Genomic DNA, 23,600 nt, shown 5'->3' on the forward strand with positions numbered 1-23,600 from the left:
GATGGGAGGGGGAGGGCAGAGTGAACGGGGAGATCGGGCGCACCATAATACAGACAAGCATGAAGGAGGTTCCAGGAATGTTGAGGTGCGCACACCGCCGCCGCATGCGCACGCCACCCCCTGGTGTCCGTACTCGCGAAGCATGCATACGTACACAGGGGTATGGTGCAACTAAAAATAAATGTACGTACTTGCGAGTGTACGTAAAGCGGGTGTACATAAAACGGGGTATGCCTGTAATTGTTTGGGTGTTTACTTTTTCCTCCTACAGTTATCCATCATTTTCCCCATGAAACCACAAGTGAAACCGTGGCCTGGTATAAAAGGGATGTTGTAGAGTCGTATTTGTTTTGTATCTGAGCAAGTAGGTAGATGAGAAAAGATAGCCTGAGAAGATGAAGAGTAGATTTTCTCACAAATAATGCAGTATTTATTATCCCAACTTTTTTCCATAGAAGACTTTTATTATATAAAATAAAAACTAAAGGTATTTGTATGTGGCAAAATGCAGGAACAGTACAACTATGTATTGCTGACATCAGAGTGGACAACACAACATCTACTCGCCCTGAATCCTGGATTTTGAACTACGCTGGAAAGGAGGACTTTATCTATCCCAGACTGCACATCTCAGCACTAAACTATTGCTGCCATGCCACGCTACTGTTTTTATTTGCTTTGCCCTCACTTCTTTTCAAAATACGTGCTTCTTTCTACCAGTCTCATTATCTCTAACTCTATTCATATATCTCCATCTCTTCTTCCTTCGCCACATCTCAGTTCACATGAACTACTTTCTTACCTGCGCCTCTGACACTACACAGCTATATCCCCTGCACTAAAAAACACCCCTACAAATCATCCTCACACATTCTCTTTCTATCCATGCTTCTCCTCCTTGCTTCTGGGATATCTCTCCCAATCCTGGTCCCTGCTTTATTTCTACATGCGCTCGTCCTCGCCTGCGAAATGCAACCTCTACTCCTTCTGGTGTCAACCCCTCCAACCTCATACCCATCCCCTGTCACCTTCCCTCCTCTCTCCCTTTCTCCTGTGCCCTTTGGAATGCTCGCTCCCATTCTAACAAGTTCCTCTCTGTGCATGATTTATTTTTCTCTCATTCTCTGCTCCTCTTTGCTATAACTGAGACTTGGCTCACTCAGTCTGACTCTACTCTGGAAGCTGCTCTATCTTAGGGTGTCCTTTCTTTCTCCCAGGCTCCACGCCTGATGGCAGAGGTGTAGGTGTGGGGTTCCTGCTCTCCTCTATCTGCCACAACCGTACCCTTCCTATTCTCCCCTCTCTTGTTTTTCCCTCCTTTGAGGCTCACACTGTCCAGCTTTTCTCTCCTCTGCTTGTCCATGTGGCGGTCATCTATCACCCACCTACCTCTACTCATCCCCCTTCTGTCTTTTTCTCTCACTTTGAATCCTGGCTCTCTTTCTTTCTCTCCTCAGACTCCCACAGTCGCATGCTGCGTTCCTGCACTCATTCCTCTGGAGGAAATCTCACACTCTTGCAGACTTCCTTCACTACAAATTTATGCTACCCTGTTTCAACTCTGCCCTCTCTCAAGCTAAACAAACCTACTTTTCTTCACTAATCAACACACACAAGTCAAATCCACGCAGACTCTCTGTCTTTGACTCCCTACTCAGACCACCCTCTGCTGTCTGTTCTTTTTCCTCCATCTCACTCAGGACTTTGCCGACTATTTCAAGGAAAAGGTGGAATCCATTGTCAGGCCATCTCCTCTGTATCCTCCTCCCATCCTACACCTCTTCCTAACTCTCCTCCTGCATTCCTTGACTCTTTATCCGCTGTCACAGAGGCGGATGTGTTGTTGCTGATTTCCTTTTCTCCCTCTACCACTGGCCGTCTTGACCCCATTCCCTTCTATCTCCTAAAACCTCTTGCTCCTTCTATAATCCCTACACTCATACACATTTTTAACTCCTCCCTCTACTCTGGTACCTTTCCCTCCTACTTCAAACATGCAACAGTTATACCATGACTAAAAAACAGCAAGCTTGACCCTACCTGTCTTTCTAACTATCGACCTGTCTCCCTCCTGCCTTTTGCCTCTAAACTCCTTGAACGTCTTGTATTCTCTCGCTTGCTCCATTTTCTCAACACCTATTCTCTCCTAGACACTCTATGATCTGGCTTCCGCACTGCTCACTCCACTGAAACATCCCTCAGTAAAATAACTAATGACCTCTTTGCTGCTAAAGACAGAGGTCATTACATTCTGCTCATATTACTCGACCTCTCTGCAGTATTTGAAACTGTAGACCACCCTCTTCTCCTTCACATTCTCCATACTCTTGGAATTCGTAACAAAGCTCTATCCAGGATCTCCTCTTACCTCTCCCATCGTACTTTCAGTGTCTCTTTTGCTAACACCTCCTCCATCGATCTCTCTGTGGAGGTACCCCAGGGAAATGTCCTGGGACCCCTTCTCATTTCCCCTTACACACTCTCTAGGTGACCCAATCACATCTCTTGGGTTCAAATGTCACCTCTATGCTGATGAGACACAAATTTACTTTTCTACCCCTGACCTTACACCTCTAGTACAGAATAAAGTTTCTGAATGTCTCTCACCCATATCATCCTGGATGGCCCTCCGCCGACATAATCTTAACATGGCAAAAACAGAGCTCCTCTACTTCTTCCCAAACCTGCCCTACTACATCTTTCCACATTACTGTTGGAAGTAGTATCATTCACTCAGTAGCCCAAGCACGCTGCCTAGGGGTCACACTAAACTCCTCTCTCACATTCTTTTCTCACATTCAAAAGGTAGCAAAAACTGTTGTTTTTTCCTCTGCAATATTACCAAGATACACCCTTTCCTCTGTTGCTCGACTGCAAAAACTCTGACACAGACCCTCTTTCTCTCCTGTCTCGACTACTGTAACCTCCTGCTGTCCGGCCCTCCTCCCTCTCACCTGTCTCCCCTACAATCTATCCTAAATTCTGCTACCAGAATCACTTTAATATTTCCGAAATCTGTCTCAGCTTCTCCCCTGCTGAAATCACATACTCAATTCTCCTCCTCACTTTTAAAGCTTTAGGGCCTCATGCAGTAAGCCCCGATAAGGCTTTTTCGGCATTTTATAGCTGTTTTTTGCCCTCCTGATTCAGTAAGCCCCGATAAGTGGGAATTATCGGCAACTTTTCTTCCGAAAAAAATTTTTTCGCCACTCGGCTGCCGATAAGCCACTTATCGGGACTTTTTTTTCCCGCCTGAATTCAGTAAGGCCCGATCAGCTCTTCGGTGCTGATCGGCAGGCCAGATTGGAGATTTTAAGGCCAATCCAGCCCGCCAACTAAAGTTGGCAACTTGCTGGAGGAGAAGCATCGGCAAGGGCAACACTTAGGAAAAATCAGCCCTTTTTCCTGCATGTGATTGATGCTGGGGGTCTCCGGAGCTGATACCCGCACCGGAGCCCCCCGGCATGCATCCGAGGCAGGAAAAAGGCATTTAAAAGCCACTTCATTACCTTAGCGGCTAACCGCTAAGGCAATGAAGGGGTTAACCCACCGTGCCAGCGTTATTGTGGGTAGCGGGGATGGGTGAGGGGGGTATTTGGCCCTGGGTGTGAGTTTAGGACTTGCGGGGGGGATGCGGGGGCACTTAACCCCTTCACGACCGTAGCGGTTAATACCGCTACGGTCCTGAAGGGGTTAAGGCCTCCCGCTACCCACCCGCAAGCCCTAAACAACCACCGTTGGGGCTAATGCCCCCTTCACCCACCCCCACTACCCACAATAATAAAAAAACACACCCCAGCCCCACAATAACGAAATAAATAAATAAATAATTAAATAATTATATATATATATATATATATATATATATATATATATATATATACACCCAACAACACCTATACCCCCCTAACATACAGTATAGTAATGGGCAGAATGACTATTATCCACAAATGGATAATAGTGCAGTTGTCCATTTAAAATACATACACAACAATAAAGACATTAAATACATATAGCACTCACCCATGTCCCACTGCCACAATGAAGGCCATCCTCGTCTTCATCCTGCCCATGCCCCATCCGCTTCTGCAAAACAAACACAAGAATTACAACATCCAAATTAATGTCCCCTAACCCCTTAATCACCATAGCGGTTATTAACCGCTACAGTTATTAAGGGGTTAAGCCACCATCACCCACATACCCTCCCCCACAAAGCCCCCCAACCACCCTCTCCCAATACCCACAGGGGAGTCCTACCAAATACCCTTGGGCCTAATACCCCCTCCCCCAGCACATACAGTACAATAATGTGCCAAATAACTATTATCCACATAGGGATAATACATTATTTGGCCATTATTAAACACATTCAATACCGTTAAAATGTAAAGAAAATTGTACTAACCTCATCAATAAGAAGTCTCCGTCGCCAGCATCATCCTTGGGGTCCGTTGCCAACATTATAAATAGCCACAACATTTGAATATCATTAACATAACACTGAACCCCTTAATCACCTTATCGGGTACTAACCTGAAAGGTAATTAAGGGGTGAAGCCATCCTGCAATGCCTACAACAGTTATGCATAACATCCTCAGTGAAATAACTACCCATTGCCTAACCAAATTCCATTTAATCATTCAATCTGTAGGCTCACATGCCTCATAAAACATTGCATTTACAGTGTATACATGTAGCATAACATGTAAACTGCATGTACACGCTGCAAATCAATGTTAACAATACAATAATCCCACTCAAATCGCCATACATCACAAGAAGTATATTATTTAATCCAATAAACTCACCATCAATGAATTACCACACATCACTTACATCCCTCAACAATTAAAATACCATCCATACCAATTACACAATGAACTAAAGCTATCCTAACAGAGAACAACTTCAAAACATAGAAAAAAGTACACCAACAATTACAATATACTAAAGCAAGGCTTTCCATATCCTACTGTACGGCCTGGAAGCCCAAAACTTACATCTGTCTAAAAATAAAATACATTTAGCACACATCAATGCATAGCCACAATGATTAACAATACAGAATAAGAAGCTTTAACAACACTATCATTTCTTACCCTGTATATATATCTGTACACATACATACAGACATACATACAGTGGGAAGAAATGATATGCATTATAAAAAATGAAAACATGAAAAAGCAACAAAAAAAACAGTTACATTAAGTACATTTCTTTATTTAACTTACCATTACTTGCCCCCACTGACTCCCGTTGATCAGCTTACTCACGAACCAATCCACGACACCATCCATGAAACAATCCAGGAACAAATCCACGAACCAAACCAGGAACCAATCCAAGAACAAGTGCAGGAACCAATCCAGGAACCAAGCCACGAAGAAATCCACGAAACAATCCACGACACGATCCAGGAACAGGAAACCATAAAAGAAAAAAACATAACAAATTAAACATTAAAATAATAAAACATGACAATCAAGGGTTGTACTAGTTTTATTCTTAGTGAATCTGTATTAAAATACCTTGTTCCGGGGTCTTCTTGACGTCCGGTGCAACGCCCTGGTCTTCAATCTTCAGGAGGAGGTCCGTCCTCCTCGGCGTCTGCCTTCAAAATGAGACGACATAGGCTTTTAAAGGCCTATGACGTCACATTTGTCGTCATATGGTTCGCACGGCCCTGATTGGGCCGTGAAAACCATGTGTTTTGGCTGATGTAAAAAAATTTGATGACGTCACTTAAAGGCAATGCCAGCACAGCCAATCAGAATGGCTTTGCTGCAATTGCCTTTAAGAAAACGTCATGAAATGACACATGGCCGGACTCACATGGTAAGCCAGCCAATCAGAGCGTTGGAACTCCATCCCTACTCTGATTGGTTCAAGTACCATGTGAGTCCGGCCACATGTCATTTCATGACGTTTTCTTAAAGGCAATTGCAGCAAATTGCAGCAAAGGACCTCCTCCTGAAGATTGAAGACCAGGGCGTGGCACCGGACGTCAAGAAGACCCCGGAACAAGGTATTTTAATACAGATTCACTAAGAATAAAACTAGTACAACCCTTGATTGTCATGTTTTATTATTTTAATGTTTAATTTGTTATGTTTTTTTCTTTTATGGTTTCCTGTTCCTGGATCGTGTCGTGGATTGTTTCGTGGATTTCTTCGTGGCTTGGTTCCTGGATTGGTTCCTGCACTTGTTCTTGGATTGGTTCCTGGTTTGGTTCGTGGATTTGTTCCTGGATTGTTTCGTGGATGGTGTCGTGGATTGGTTCGTGAGTAAGCTGATCAACGGGAGTCGGTGGGGGCAAGTAATGGTAAGTTAAATAAAGAAATGTACTTAATGTAACTGTTTTTTTTGTTGCTTTTTCATGTTTTCATTTTTTATAATGCATATCATTTCTTCCCACTGTATGTATGTCTGTATGTATGTGTACAGATATATATACAGGGTAAGAAATGATAGTGTTGTTAAAGCTTCTTATTCTGTATTGTTAATCATTGTGGCTATGCATTGATGTGTGCTAAATGTATTTTATTTTTAGACAGATGTAAGTTTTGGGCTTCCAGGCCGTACAGTAGGATATGGAAAGCCTTGCTTTAGTATATTGTAATTGTTGGTGTACTTTTTTCTATGTTTTGAAGTTGTTCTCTGTTAGGATAGCTTTAGTTCATTGTGTAATTGGTATGGATGGTATTTTAATTGTTGAGGGATGTAAGTGATGTGTGGTAATTCATTGATGGTGAGTTTATTGGATTAAATAATATACTTCTTGTGATGTATGGCGATTTGAGTGGGATTATTGTATTGTTAACATTGATTTGCAGCGTGTACATGCAGTTTACATGTTATGCTACATGTATACACTGTAAATGCAATGTTTTATGAGGCATGTGAGCCTACAGATTGAATGATTAAATGGAATTTGGTTAGGCAATGGGTAGTTATTTCACTGAGGATGTTATGCATAACTGTTGTAGGCATTGCAGGATGGCTTCACCCCTTAATTACCTTTCAGGTTAGTACCCGATAAGGTGATTAAGGGGTTCAGTGTTATGTTAATGATATTCAAATGTTGTGGCTATTTATAATGTTGGCAACGGACCCCAAGGATGATGCTGGCGACGGAGACTTCTTATTGATGAGGTTAGTACAATTTTCTTTACATTTTAACGGTATTGAATGTGTTTAATAATGGCCAAATAATGTATTATCCCTATGTGGATAATAGTTATTTGGCACATTATTGTACTGTATGTGCTGGGGGAGGGGGTATTAGGCCCAAGGGTATTTGGTAGGACTCCCCTGTGGGTATTGGGTGAGGGTGGTTGGGGGGCTTTGTGGGGGAGGGTATGTGGGTGATGGTGGCTTAACCCCTTAATAACTGTAGCGGTTAATAACCGCTATGGTGATTAAGGGGTTAGGGGACATTAATTTGGATGTTGTAATTCTTGTGTTTGTTTTGCAGAAGCGGATGGGGCATGGGCAGGATGAAGATGAGGATGGCCTTCATCGTGGCAGTGGGACATGGGTGAGTGCTATATGTATTTAATGTCTTTATTGTTGTGTATGTATTTTAAATGGACAACTGCACTATTATCCATTTGTGGATAATAGTCATTCTGCCCATTACTATACTGTATGTTGTGTATTGCTGCTATGTTTATTGGGGGCATTTGGCCCCAATAAACATGCTACTATGCGTTAACCCCTTCATTGCCTTAGCGGCTATCCGCTATGGTAATGAAGCAGCATTAATGTATTTGAATAATATTGTGCGGAAGCAGGAGGCCCCCTGAGCTGAAGCGCATTTATTTGTGGCTCAGAGACCCCCTGCCTCCCGAGTTACAGGCCCCGGTTTTGGCCATCGGTTACAGTGTGGACGCCATGTTTATTGCAGGGACGCTATAAACATGGCGGCGACACTGCCACCCGATGACACATACCGGGGCCTGTAACTCGGGAAGCAGGGGGTCCCTGCTCCACAAAGCAATGCGGTTCAGCTCAGGGGACCCCCTGCTCACTGTACAGTATAATTAAAAAGACATTCATGCTGCTTCATTACCGTTGCACATAGTCGCCAAGGTAAGGAACGAGTCTTTATTGATGTGTGTGTGTTTTATTTATACTGTACATGTGCAGAGGGTCTCCGGAGCAGAACCGCATTGGTTTCAGGTCCGGGGACCCCCTGCCCCCCGAGATACAGGCCCCTTTATGGGGTGCCGGTATCCCTCTGGTTTGTTTACAGGTCGCGGTCACGTGATCGGGACCGTTAAACGCCGAGGGATACCGGCACCTCATAAAGGGGCCTGTATCTCGGGGGGCAGGGAGTCCCCGGACCTGAAACCAACGCGGTTCAGCTCCGAAGACCCCCTGCACATGTACACTATGAGTAAAAGTTGTTTTTAAATACTTTTTTTGTTGCCGATGTTTGCGCTGAGAGAGCGGCTTGTCTCTCTCCGCTGCAAACATCTATCGGCACCAAAGGCTTATCGGGAGCCTTATCGGGAGCCAGGCTGTATCGCCACAGGTCATCGGCAGCTTTGCTTTCGCAGTGCTTCGGCAGGGATCGGAAGGATTCGGCCCTTACTGAATACTGCGAGGGCAAATCGCCAAAAAATGGCCTGTTAGCCACCAATCTGCAACCCTTACCGAAAATGTTGGATCGGGGCTTACTGCATGAGGCCCTTACACTCTTCTGCTCCTCATTGCATCTCAGCCCTAATTTCTCGCTATACACCATCCCGACTCTTGCGTTCTGCTCAAAGATGTCTTCTCTCTACCCCTTTTGTATCTAAATCCGTGTCCCTGCGGAATGGACAAAATACTATGCAGAAAAACCTTGCTCACACCCCTAGCTGGTGAATGCGTGCTGCCTAGTGAGAATGGCAAATATGGAGAGAATACCTAAAGAAGGAATAGATGATCCCTGATGTAGGCGCACTGCAGACCTTTATATAATAATGCGGTCAGAGGTGAAAAAACTTTGTATATAAAATACTTTATTAATACAAATAAACTTTAAAAACTTTGTATATAAAATACTTTATTAATACAAATAAACTTTAAAAACCTTGTACACCCTCTATCTAAGATCTTTCTCTGTCAACACATTGGTATATTATCCTACTATAACATCCAGCATAAAATAGATAGACCTACATAGGACACACTACATATTTTTATCTAACATGGATGCCCTGGTGACAAAATGTCCGGTCGTACCCACCTTCTATATATTGCCAAAGATACACAAAAATCTCTCCCACCCCCCAGGTAGACCCATAGTATCAGGCATAGGGGGTCTGAGCGAGCCCATATGCAGATTCATTGATCTCTTCTTGCAACTGTCTGTTGAAACATTACCATCTTTTTTAAGGGACACCATGGATGTATTGTCCAAATTGGAGAACATCACGGTTGAAGAGGGCGTTCTCCTCGCGACCTGCGATGTAGAATATCTCTACACATGCATCCATCATAAAGACGGTTTAAAAGCGACAAAATTTTACCTGTCTATGCAAAATCTCTCAGGTGACCTGATTGAGCTGATAATTAATCTGCTGAACTTTATATTGTCCCATAATTATTTCATCTTTAAAAACAGATACTATCTGCAGAAAAGAGGAACTGCTATGGGAGCGACTTGTGCACCCTCCTATGCCAATCTCTTCCTGGGCTGGTGGGAGAGAGAGGTGGTGTTCACCGATGTGAATATTGAGTACACACAAAATGTCCTGTTGTGGTTGAGGTACATCGATGACGTGCTTGTCCTCTGGCGAGGTACTGCCGGTGGATTCACTGCGTTTATCGATGCCCTCAACCACAACGACCTAAACATCAGACTGACGTTTCAGTCAAGTCCAACAAAAATTGAGTTTTTGGACTTGACAATCAGTATCGGTGAGGGTGGAGTACTATGTACCGACATCTTTCGGAAACATACCGCCACAAACTCGATCTTGCATGCCAAAAGCTTCCATCCCCCCCACCAAGTGAAAGGTATCCCCACAAGCGAGTTTCTCAGATTAAAGAGAAATGTCTCGTCAACTCATGACTTTGACTTACGATCCAGGGAAATGAAATTAAGATTCCAACAAAGAGGCTATAGTAAGACCATGGTAGAGAAAGGGTACCGTAATAGCCTGAGCAAGACCCGCACCTCCCTTTTACAACCCAAGCGAAAGACAAAAGATAAAAAAGTCATCCGCTTTGTGGGGTCTTTTAATCAGCAATGGCCACTATTACGTGGGGTCTTACAGCAACATTGGGGGGTGTTAATGACTGATCCTGACCTGGCACAAGCCCTGGGGAAACAAGTCACTATGACTAGCCGCCGGGCACCAAATCTTAAAGACACCCTAGTCAACAGTCATTACATCCCACATGTTGATAAAACCTTTTTGTCTGTTACCCCACGCATAGGGTTCACCAAATGTTCCAACTGCTCAGCGTGCAAACATATGGAAAACAAACTAACATTCACAAATAGCCAAAAGACCCATGTCTATACAATTCGCTCCATGCTCAACTGCAAATCTAAAGGGGTGATTTATTGTATCTTATGCCCTTGTGATCTGCCTTATGTAGGCATGACTACAAGAGAGTTTAGATTTCGGGTCTTAGAACATGTCAGGAACATTAAGAATGCGCAAAGGGACCTTGATGGCTTTAAAAAAATAACTAGTGTCGCGAGGCACTTTCTGAACAAACATGCGGCAGACACTACGTTATTAAGGGCTTTTGCGCTTGACAAAGTCTCCCTTGGCATACGTGGAGGCGACCTGGAAAAAACTCTCCTAAAAAAAGAGACCAGGTGGATCACACAAATCAACTCAATGATCCCGAAAGGTCTGAATGACTATATTGGCTACGCCATGTTTTTGTAATACACTGCTCAAACTCTGCCCGTATACAGGTAAAATAGTTTATATTCAACCTGATGAGTGCACTTACTGCATGTATTTTGTCTAATCTTGTAGATACTACATGCCATTGAGAGGCTGAAGCTAGAGATCTTCTTGACTACTGACCATATTAATTATGGATCTTGGAATACATCTTCCCAAGACGTCATACCCGTGTAATCAAGTTTCTACCCGATGCATAAACCACATAACATTGGACAACATCGATTGACTAATACAACCCAGAGACACTATAAGTCATCAGCAACCACACGGAAGGAATTCATCTCCATGCGCTGACCTTAACTGTGGATGCCAGAACGTTTACAGTTTGGCTATATCTGGTCTAAACTTTCAAGGCACAATTCAGGAGTTATAAAGAGAAATTACTTGGACATTATGGACTCATGCATTATTGCCTGGACTCTGTCAAACTTTGACCATACCGACACATGATTTACATGTTTTTCATTCCCTTTTCCCCCCTTGTTTATGTAACATACAAGGCTGGCTGTGTCTTGTTATTTGGCTCTATTACTGAGGGCCTATAGTTCATTATAACATATCTATATGCAATCAACTGTGAAAGGTGCAGGGTGGCGTTATCAATGTATCAATGTATCAATGCTGATGAAACATATTTCAATGTACTGTCTAAACACTGAGGTCACTATATTTTATTAACAGACAACATCAAGTACACTGCAGCCTCCTTTCCTTTAGGGAGCGCTGTCATAATGCCTAGCTATGGGCGTTTTTTGTGGTACTACCCAGTTTTGTTCTGAATTAGGCTTGCTGCGGCTCTGTCTAAACATTTGTGTACCACAATTACATTGACTCTATCAATATCATGCATATATGTGATATCAGACATCTGTTTCTGCCACCACATTCATGTTTAGCTGGCGTGACTGTGCAGAACCGCACGGATCTATAGATATGCTTAGCGCGCATGCGCGATATGCGATCCTAGCTAACACGCACTACAAGAGTATCGTGAAGCCCCATGTACCTGCACATTAGACATGGAGAGGGGCAGGCCGTTTTTCGCACATGCGCAGCAGATATGACTGTTGAACTTAGCATTTACAAGCTACGCATGCGCAGACTACCCGCGCGGACACTATGCGTGCCAGTCTGACACGCAGACACGGCATACAGGAACTAATCCTACTTAAGCACCTGCAGCTGCTGCCGCCCTCATCCAATTTTGGCGCGAATAATATCCCTACATAAACAGTCCCCAGCTTCAGCTCCCTCACCACTCCTAGTCAAAGTCTCTGGACGAAACGCGTCGGAGTGGGGGTGCTAGACAGGACCCCTGACCCATGGTTCACGTAACTATGCTACCCTGAACTTGTGCAACTAATCTTTTTTGGACTGTGACATTTCATTTACTTTTTTCATTAGGGATACTGACTTCAAACACCAGGTTATTTAATAGGCGCTCATCAGGCATTTTTCTTTATATGCTAATAACACACTTATTTGCTCTATACATATAGGGTCATCAATTCATTTTACCACCTGTTCCTACAAGTGACATACTCACTCTGCTGGTATTGACTATATACACTGTATGCTCATTTAGATGTGGGACGCTTTGAGACTGTCATTTACACTTTGATTAGTCTATCTTTTGGTGTGTAGTGTGTATTATTTAGCTTGTATAGGTGCCTGAGAACCCATTAACCTGCTGTGATACTTTGATTTACCCTAGTGATTTTTGAGTCACTATCCTTTTCATGCTTAGGGTTAACAATTTGAACTGTTCCCTAGTGTTGTTCACCTGTATTTAAGGGTAGCACCCGTGACAGGGGTCCAAGTCTATTTTTTAAGTGTTTTTAATCATGTACTGTTTATCTATCCTTTTTTGCACTGTGTCAAAATAAATAAACTAAATATATCAATTGCATACCTGAGTGCTCCCATACGGGTTACTTTTTTCTCTTTTCACTCATATTATTCATAACCCGTGAGCACCGCCAAACCTTACTTATGCAAAGTAAACAACATAATTTCTTTGGCTTATGGTGGCGTGAAATTTGTAAAAGTAGATGCAAGGTTTTTCTTTCCCACCCCTCCCCCCACTTTTTCCCCCGCTTTTTGAATATTTTTATCTACATACAGGCTAACACCTGCTACTAAACATATGGAACATACAAACAGTGAAGATTGACACTAAGAAAACACTAGCTATTAGACGTACACCCTACTAGAGGGTGTACAAGGTTTTTAAAGTTTAATTGTATTAATAAAGTTTATATATAAATTATATTTAACATAATAAATATTATATAATAAATTTGATATATAAAGTTTTTTCACCTCTGACCGCATTATTATATAAAGGTCTGCAGTGCGCCTACATCAGGGATCATCTATACCTTCTTTAGGTATTCTCTCCATAAATTCCTCTCCCGCCTTAAACCCTTCTCACTGACTGCCCCACACCCCTGGAATGCCCTTCCCCTCAATATCCGAATAGCACCCTCTCTATCCACCTTTAAGACCCACCTTAAAAACACACCTGCTTAAGGAAGCAATTAGTTCCATGAATGATAATTAACACCTCATACATAAACATTGGCCCCTTGCAGACGCACTTACCAGATCACCCTCCTACTGTCTCTGTACGTTATTCCTACCAACCAATTAGATTGTAAGCTCTTTGGAGTAGGACTCCTTTTTCCAAATGTTACTTTTATGTCTGAAGCACTTCTCCCCTTTAAGTGTTAATTATATTATTTGTTATTTATATGATTGTCAAGTATATTACTGCTGTGAAGGGCTATGTACATTAATGGCATTATATAAATAAAGATATACATACAGTACATACATACATAGGAACATACATTAGACCAGCGGTGCGCAAACTGTGGGGCGCGACCCCCAGGGGGGGCGTGAGACTGCCGGTGGGGGGGCGCGAGTTTACAGAGGCCCCGCGCGCTTCCCGAAGGCACTTAAATTAAGTGCCGGGGGAGCTGCAGGGCCTCTGTAAACCATACTTACCCGTGACTCCGGCGGCTTCCTTCTTGCGTCGCCATGGCAGTGCGGCGTCAAAATGACGCTGCGAGGTCATGTGACGTCACGTTGCTATGGCAACGTGACATCATGACGCCGGGGGGTGGGTAATTGGTGGTTAGGGGGGGCGCGGAAGAGAGGGGACCGCCGGCAGGGGGGCGCAGGGAAAAAAGTTTGCGCCCCCCTGCATTAGACCAACAACAAAACACTCCACTTTATCATTCTTAACCATTGCTGACGCTCAGAAGCTAAATAAAGTATTTTTGTACAAATGTCTGTTGATATTAATTCCTTCCAGTGTCTCAGCCACTCACCTTGTATATCAGGATAAGCCACCATGTAGAGAATAGTCCACTGGAGGGTGGTGGCTGTAGTTTCCGTCCCAGCTATGTATAAATCAGCCACCATTCGAATCATATTGGCCTCATCAAATGTGGAGCCAGACTCATTCTTTGTCTTTAGATGAGAAAAAAGGTTTTCAGTTACATAGTAGATGAGGTTGAAAAAAGACATGCGTCCATCAAATTCAACCTATGCTAAATTTAGAAGACAGATACTTATCCTATATTTGTACTTACACTATATTGATCCAGAGGAAGGCAAACAAAAACCCCAGTGAAATGTCATCTAATGATATCTTATAAGGGAAAAAATAAATTCCTTCATGACTCCAAAAATTGGCCATCAGATTACTCCCTGGATCAACATCCTTCCCATATTTACTTATTTGGTATATACCTGTCTACCTTTCCTTTTTAAAAAGATGATACACACAAAAAAAACCCGCACAGCTTATACTAACCACAGTGAGGTGCTGACTGGATGGAGACTGATTATATCATATGAGAGAAAAAAGGACCCAGTCTTCCAGCACTCTATCACAACAAATGTAGAATTGTAGATTTAATTTAAAATACTTTATTAATAACCAAGAATAAAAAATAGGGTGTTAAAACGTAATTAAACGGTGTATTATAACAGCACTTGACTGTATCCTTCATAACCCATCCGAGGTTAGGTGGGTAGATATAGTAATAAGATCCCTTATAGATATTCGGGATCAAGGCGCTATATGTTATAGCTTCCTAAAAGATATAGGAGATGGGTCTATTGGAGCTCACTAAGAGGTTGATCTCAGTATTAGTGTATCAGTGCATGTGTTACGCACTCAAATGATATACCAATAATGTAAGCGTTCTATGGCATAGTAAGCGACAGGTTAGACTATATCTGCCCCTGCTTGAAATAGCGCTGCTCGCTTGATAATCTCGCTAGCATTAAAGGTGCTAGGTCTATGGTGGAATCATATTGTGCCCACAAATGAAATAAAGCGCAGGCTAATAAGCAAACAAAAGGTAAGCTATAATTTCGTTGGCATTGATCAGGTGTGTAATTTATATACCAAGGACACCTATACTGCAGAAAAGTAATTGATGCAGACCACCATATGCGCTGCTGATATGTCGTAGGATTTATGGGTGTGCTCTTAATCCACAGAGCTCACCTATATTATCAGTTGAGTATGGCTGCATCAATATTGAGCTTAATGGTGCAATATGATTACCAGTCGTACATTAGCAATTCTGTTAGAATCCACATGAATACACCTAGCGCACACTCATAGTCACTGATCCCAGGGCTGAGTGATGTGGTGCATGGAGGAGGCGGCTAATATTAAAGCAACCTCCACTGTAATTGTGGTGGCTAGAGCTGGTATCAACGCTGTTAACTGCTCAAAAGTTAGTCTGCCAGTATTCGGTGAGTACACTGACAAAATGCCAACAGTGTCAACCGATAGGTAAAGCGGGTGTATGTGGGGTTGCTGATGGGATGAAAAACACTGTAAGATCACCCCACCCCCCTTTGTCCCTTATTGACAGATATATACCTAATACCAGTTTGTGGGGGGGGCCGGTCTACCTGTGAATCGCATGGTCCCCTATATCAGCGCTGATCTTGGTTATATCAGCGCTGATATGCTCGAGGACCTGCCTGTCTATGAGTGAGTAGACCCTGTGAAGTAGTAGGATCCCGCGGTACAGTGACACAGCGCGATCATAGGTGAACATACACGCCGGGGGAAACCGCAAGTCTAACAACGCGGATCAATATCCATCAGCTGTTGTGTTCAAATCAACCGGTTTCCCGCGTGTGCAGGAGAGAAAATGCCGACGCGCGCGTTTCACGTAGTGAACGCTTCTTCAGGGCACGTAGGGGGAGGTCCCTGCGTGTAGATGTATGTTTATATAGCCAAGATGGAATTGCCTGTTTCCTCACTTAACCCCTTCATTACTGCTGCATGGCGGATATAATATCCCACTACCATAAGTGCACTGTGTGTGGCTTGCATGCTCGTAACTGCCTTGATGCCAGATTCAGGGTGCCCACTAATTTGTTGCAATAGTGTCAAATCAGTTGCAACATCACATTGGGCTGAATAACTGTGGCTGCAATACTGTTTATATATGTGATGTGTTACTGTTGTAGCTACTCACATAGGCTAGGGGATTAGTGTTGTAAGCTTTAATATTCAAGGTTGAAAGTGATGGTTGGTCACTAATAGTAAGGGTATATCTATGAGTCTAGATAGTACCAAATGCTAATACACTGTATTCCATTGATTGAATAAAACGAAAAATAAAGTAATGTAAGCACACTGTGTCGTTATTTCATTGAATGTATGAGGTTTATTCTGATGTTTGATGGCTGATATAAGGGGAGGGGGGGTTGGGGGGGGGGCTGGACATAGGGCATGTGGGGATTATATGATGGGGCTAAACATAAACCCCTCATTAAGTCCAAGTGGGCTTAGTGTTCCCAAAGTATAAATCCACCTGGACTCGATCTTTAATAGTTCGTTGTCCCAATCCCTGCGTCTGATTCCTGGAGAAAATTGGTTTATCCCCATGAAACTCATGGCTTTGAGATCCCCAGGTTGGCACCTGTTTGCATGATTGGCCACTGGAGTGTCTAGTTTGTTCCGGATAGAGCCTACGTGTTCAAGTATCCGTGTTTTTAGGGGACGGCGGGTTTTGCCCACGTACTTTTTCCCACATTTGCATGTTCCCATGTAAATCACTCCCAGTGTATTGCAATTAATGAATTTGCGTATGTCAAAATGCTTCCTGTTGTTATAGTTACTGAAGGTTTTAGAAACTGTCATATACTGACAGGCCTTGCACCTTTGGCAGTGGTAATTGCCGTTTATACGAGGTGGTAGCCAGGTGGCCCTTGGTGTTGCCACATTGTAGTGGCTATGGACCAGATGGTCTCTCAGATTTTTGGCACGTCTGCTGACCATTGCTGGAAAAGTTGGTATGGAATCGCATAGGTCTTCATCCGCCCTGAGTATATGCCAGTGTTTTTGTAAGATTTCCCTAGCCACCCTCCATTGTTTATTGAAGGTGCCTATGAATCTAACTGTTCTTTGTTCTGGCTGCGTTCTTTTGTCCATAACCAGTTCTGATCTGGCTTTGTGCCTTGCCCATTTGTATGCTCTTTTAATTGTTGTCTGACTGTATCCCCTTTCAGTGAACCTCTCCTTCATGTCCCTCGCCTTTTCCTTTTAAAAAGATGCCCAAACTTTTTTTTGAACATATCTGGTGTATCTGCCTTTACATTCTCCATGGGTAATGAATTCCACATTTTAACTACACTTAATATAAAGAACCCTTTTCTTTGCTGTTTGTGAAATCTACTTTTCTATAAACTTAAGGATGACCCTGTGTCGTTTGTACTGCCCTTGGAATGAATCGTTCTTTTGAAAGCTCCTTGTATTGTTCCCGAATACATTTAAATATATTTATCATATTCCCTCTTAGATGCCTCTTTTCAAATCTAAACAAATCTAATTTAGCTAGCCTCACTTTATAAGTCAGATTTTCCATCCCCTTTTCTAGTACCATAATGTATTCTCTATGGTGATGTCCAAAATTGTACTCCTTTCAAGCTGAGGTCTTATTAATGGTTTATAGATGGGCAGAATTATGTTTTCTTCCCTTCCATCCATTCCCCGTTTAATGCAAAATAAGATCTTGTTTGCCTTTTCAGCTAGTTGAGGAAGCCATATTATTTATTAGTAAAATAAAATTATCTAATACATATTGTGCATTATCTATGGTAATATCCATACTGGAAGATACGTGAGATATAATTAATTTGCAAGAAAAATGTATGTGCATGTATTTAGTTTGCGTTTGTTGAATTAAAAACACAATTAAAATGTACTGCAGAAAACATTATAAAGACCCCAAAGACCTGAAAAGCTGACAGTACAGGGCAACATGCTGAGTGACCCCCTTGTATCTTATTAATAAATTCAGTTGTGTGTTTAGTTAGTAATAAACAAGGTATTTACTTTTATTATCTGGGCCAGATAGTGATCAATTACATCTTGAGGCTCTTCCGGTGACCCATTCTCCTGATGGATTCGGATCTCCTTTCTTATAAATGTATCTAAATATTCCTTCTTTACAAAGACCTTCTGGTGGGGACCTGGTATATGTCGCATCAGCCAAGGGAAAGCATCATACATCTAGTAGATATAAAATATGGGAATTACTATGAAATAGTTTAGAACAGACAACAACAAAATGTAAATATAATATTAGTTGTGTTGATCACTTACCCTCCCCCACTTGGAGCTCATGCTTTCAAGTAATGTATTGTTGCATGCAACCAACTTCTGGAAGGTCAAGTCATCAATAGAGAAACGATGCCCAAATACCACAGCAGAAATTACATTTGCGACAGCATGGATAATGAGGTATGAGGGGTCCATTGGTTTCCCTCTAGGTATTAAACACAGTTTTTCACTGGGACACAGCAGGAAGCTTGTGCTTTGCATATCATAACCAACTGGCAATATTACTCCCACTACCCTTAGGCAAAAAAATATTGAGTGAAAGAGTTACCATGTCAAATAGTAATGACTCGTAAAGGTCTTGCTGCCATTTCGGTGCTGTAGAAATGTAGGATTATTACACAGTGATGCCTTTGACCTAATCTTTATAGATCTGGATAAAATCATTGTGAGGTCTTAGCAGCTCATGGACAAACAAGATATGTGAAGAACTCCTGTTGGCTCAATAGAAAGTGTCAACCTACATTGTACCGATTGTTAACATCTTACTTTGATATCTCATTCAGTGAGGATCTCAGAGTACAGTATAAGCTAAAATAATGTAACTGAGACCTGATCCTAACATGAAAAATATACCGACTCCTTTTAAATTATGATAAAATGTAATTTGAATACATAGAAATCCTATTTTGAAATGCACTGACACAAATTTCCAACTAAACACGAACCCCCCCAAAATCTCTTGCCTTTTGTGGTGTTTCACAAAACTTAAAGTAACCGGAAAGGGCTTCTTGGGAAACTATATGTGGTTGTTTCGACGTTATATTGTACATCCCTCTTTCCATTTCTTCTTCCCATGAATCTAACAATTTGACTCTATATGACTAACCATTCTCAGCAGCAAATGACTCCACCAGACAATGAGCCTCCTCCCATATCCGTGACTCCAGCCCAAGTTTTCCAAGCCCCAGGTTCCTTAAGGTTATCAACCCGAAGCGTCTCTGCTGTTTCCAGGTGTGTCCATTGGTCGCCCCAATTCCTGGTTACAGAGGGAGATTACCAACTGGTCATTTCGGTACCACGTTCTGTATTTTTTGTGTGGAGTACACATTTTTTGGGACAAGTTGCGATTCAGTCAATAGTGCAGACACATTTATATTCCCTTTAGTGTATGCTAAATAACTGCAGTTGCAATTAAGAACAATGGATAATTAAACGTGTAATGCCACATAGCCGGCCAAAAAAAACAACCCTTTTTAAACAATGTAACAATCGGCTTTCCTAAATTAATGTAACCATGCTAAAAGCGAAAATGTAACATTCCATTTTGCATCCTTAGGCTGAGTCCCCGCTGGCGCTGAGATCGTTGAGTGGGCGGTGCTTGGCGAGGTGACTTGCATATATATATATATATATATATATATTGTGGTGCCATCACTGGCCTCTAAGGGCTAGAAGGGGGCAGTTGTGGGACTTTACAGCTGTCATAGAGTTAATCATTCTGGAAAGGTCTGTTCAGCTGTGAGTTAATGAGCTAATTAGCCTAGCCTGTATAGTCAGGAAGTGATACAGAGATCCCCCCCCCCCCCCATGATGCCAGACACACACTGTTGAGAGTTATACAGAGAGGGTGAGAGATGCTGCTGCTATACTGATGGGAAGGCACACACAGAGAGCCCTGTGAGAGACTGAAGGGGACCTGCTGCACGTACACTGGGTAAAGTGGGGAAAGAGTTTAGTTCTCCCACGATTAGTTAGGGACTAAGAAGTATTAGTCAGTACTCCTGGAAGGAGTTATGTCTTTTGTTTCTGTTTTGTGTTTGAGTTAACCCTGTACCTGCTTTGTACCCTGTAAATAAACCCCTGCTTAGAAAGTAAATTTTTTCCTGCCTTTTATCTGGACAAAAGATCCGACGCTGGGACTGAGACGTCACAATTGGTGGAGAATGCGGGCAGTCCACAAGGCAGGGAAAGTGAAAATTGTTGAAACTCATAGGCGTGTACTGTACTGTAACAGTGTCACATTTCAGCATATACAGCGCTCTCCCCTTGCTCGGGATAATTAACTGCACTGCAGGGTATTTCAACTTCTTATCTTCTGTGCAATGCAGTACATCTCTCCCACACCATTCCTTTGAACGTGTGTCTGGTTTCAATCACATTCCTGCTTGACAGCAGGAATTTACTGTGCATGCGCCTGTAACTTCGCCCACCACTTGAGTGAATTTTTTTTTTTATTGTAATTTTTTTCTCTCCACAAGCCTGCAAAAACCATCTTACTGTATTACGACAACGTTTTGGAAAATCCCTTCTCGAATTTGATTTGCACAGAGCATCACCTTGATATTATACTAATAATAATAGCATGTTTTTGTATAGCGCTGTTAGTTACAGTATACGTAGCGCTTTCCAGAGACATTTTGCAGGCACAGGTCCCTCCCTGTCCTGTGGAGCTCACAATCTACTGTATGTTTTTGGTGCCTGAGGCACAGGGAGATAAAGTGACTTGCTTTTTATGTACTGTATTTGGGGGTTGTATTTGGGGGTTTATTGATCAAATTATTATGATGAACTGCCTTTTGAAATTTCTGTACTCTACAGTATGTAATTTCTTTGAACTGCTGCACAACTAATCCTTCATCCCTCCCCCATCCACACACAAACTCTTTTCGACAGACACCTCCACAGAGTCATTCATTTTCAGAAGTTAGTCATTGTGTTTTTAATCCATCCCTGGCCAAGCGTCAATCGCCTCACTGCGCCTGAGTGTACTATAAGCCTCTTTGAGATGGGAGCTAGCTGCTTACTGCGCATGAGTCACCCAACCCCCCCCCCTCTCCACAGAGTCATTCATTTTCTGAAGTTAGTCATTGTGTTTTTAATCCGTCCCTGGCCGAGCGTCAATCGCCTCACTGCGCCTGCGTGTACTCTAAGCCTCTTTGAGATGGGAGCTAGCTTGTTACTGCACATGACTCACCCAACCCCCCCCTCAACCCTTTGAGGCTTCGTTTATGGTAACGCTTTGGAAAATCCCTTCTCGAATTTGAAATGTAAATCTGAATTGCACAGCATTGTGAGAATTGAGAGTAAAAAAAAACATTAACTGATTCATGTTGTTTTGTCATTCATTCTTATACTGTAGGGGTGGGGGGGGGGTGTGGTTGTTGTCAATGATTATGATTACCAGGAATGTGAATAAATATTTATTTTATTTCATCAGGAACAAAAAAATACAAATATAAAAATAATCATGAATAATACATAATGCAGTCATTATTAAGTTCTTCTGACAGATACATTAAGAAAACATTTGTAAAACATGGAGAAACATGAATTATGCACATTTATAAGAATATTATGTAATAATATATATACACTGTAATGTATAATATATGTATACTGTATATATATATATATATATATATATATATATATATATATATATATATATATATATATATATATATATATATATACAGTATACTGTACATAGTAATATTATTTTTTCCGTCGTTATCTTGTTCCTCATTCCGTGAACAGTACAGTAGTTCATTGAGAGAGGAGAGGTTTTGTGTACATCAATACTGCTGTTTATTTACTGTACATTTGACTGTACAAACAGATTCGACTGGACACAACACCCCACCTCCCCCCAGGCCACCCTTTTTTCCTGAAACGACAAGAAAACAAAAAATTAGGGCAGTTACTGTATGTGCGTACTGTATTATGGCATTGTGTGATATGTTGTACTACTTTAGATGGCTGGTGCTGCTTTCTCTGAAAAGAAGAAAAATGACCAGTTAGTAGGCAGTTACTGTACTACTGTCAAACTAGTCTACTGTATACTGGAACTACTGTATACTCTGACTACTGTTAAATACTACTGTATGTAACCTGATGGCTGGTGCTGCTCTCTCTGTAAAGAAAAAAACTGTAACTACTGTACTGTATACTCTGACTATTGGGAAAGAAAAAATCTGTGCCATATTACCTGTATCATACTGTACTTACAATACTACTGCACAGTACTACTTTCCTGATGCTTGCCCATTACGCGCGATCATAATGGGCAACACAGTCGCAATATGGTCTATATATTTATTGCAGCGTTCCACGGTGAGTACATCGTTCCAAAAACTCATTATGCCTTTCAACAACTTGTCCTTTTTGGAGGGTTTCGCCACTTTCCGGATATGGTCCTTCAGCTGATGCCAGACCATTTCGATTGGATTGAAGTCTGGCGACATGTCATTGGAAAAAAAGGACAATTCGTTTAAGAGATACAGTACACAGTAAAAACAGTGGGGGAAAAAATGAGACACGATCTACTGCACTTAGTCTGCTGGCGTCTTCACCCAGTTGATACCGCGCTCAAGGATATGTGCTGTTGATGCGGTGTGCTTCGGATCGTTATCCTGGTAGAAGCGGTGACCATTGGGGTACTCGCGTGTGATATATTGCACTATCTCAGGGACAATGTTGTATTGGAAGAAAGCTTTATTCATTATTCCTATAGCAAGAAAAGAAAAGTGCTCAAAAAACTGCACAATAGTACAGTACAATGCATACAGTAAGGTTACACTAGTAGTGTACAGTGTATAAGGCTACATTATATTTGATATATTTTACCTTCAAAGATGACAATGCATCCTGGTCCACGCCTAGAGATGGCACCCCACACATGCAGCTTCACGGGGTGTTTTGGCCGCGGCTTCAAAGATATGCGGCCTTTTTTGTGGAATGCAAAGCTTGCAAATCTCTCCAGCGACACAGTAGACTCATCAGTGAAGATGCATCCTGGAAAGTCTCCCCACTGTCGATCTATGCCTGGGCCTGGACCACTCTTTTGATTTTGTTTGCGTCCCGTATCATGGGGTACGCTCTGTAATGACAAGGAATAAATAATTTTAGCGGTACAGTACAGTTTCCTAAACAACACTTTTACCTCCTGTACTGTCCAGTACAAATCTCACACGTTCATATTTCCATCCAATGCTGCGTCTCATCTTCTTTATGCTGCTCTCGGATACAGTGAGATTGTGCTTTTCCTGCAGAGTGTTTTTGACCCTTA

The 23,600-nt window shown here is 42.2% G+C and overlaps 1 protein-coding gene across 1 annotated transcript in view; it reads right to left on the bottom strand.

The window, feature by feature from the left end:
• Positions 1 to 23,600, bottom strand: part of LOC142489548 (cytochrome P450 2J4-like) — a 61,862-nt gene that overhangs the window by 32,548 nt on the left and 5,714 nt on the right. The window contains exons 2-5 of the mRNA XM_075590568.1: positions 19,419 to 19,568; positions 18,575 to 18,735; positions 18,305 to 18,481; positions 14,262 to 14,403 (exon numbers count right to left, since the gene is read on the bottom strand). Coding sequence (XP_075446683.1) covers positions 14,262 to 14,403; positions 18,305 to 18,481; positions 18,575 to 18,735; positions 19,419 to 19,568 — 630 coding nt within the window. The remainder of the gene's footprint in view (positions 1 to 14,261; positions 14,404 to 18,304; positions 18,482 to 18,574; positions 18,736 to 19,418; positions 19,569 to 23,600) is intronic.

The sequence above is a fragment of the Ascaphus truei genome, chromosome 1 (genome assembly GCF_040206685.1).
Source record: "Ascaphus truei isolate aAscTru1 chromosome 1, aAscTru1.hap1, whole genome shotgun sequence".
NCBI lineage: Eukaryota > Metazoa > Chordata > Amphibia > Anura > Ascaphidae > Ascaphus > Ascaphus truei.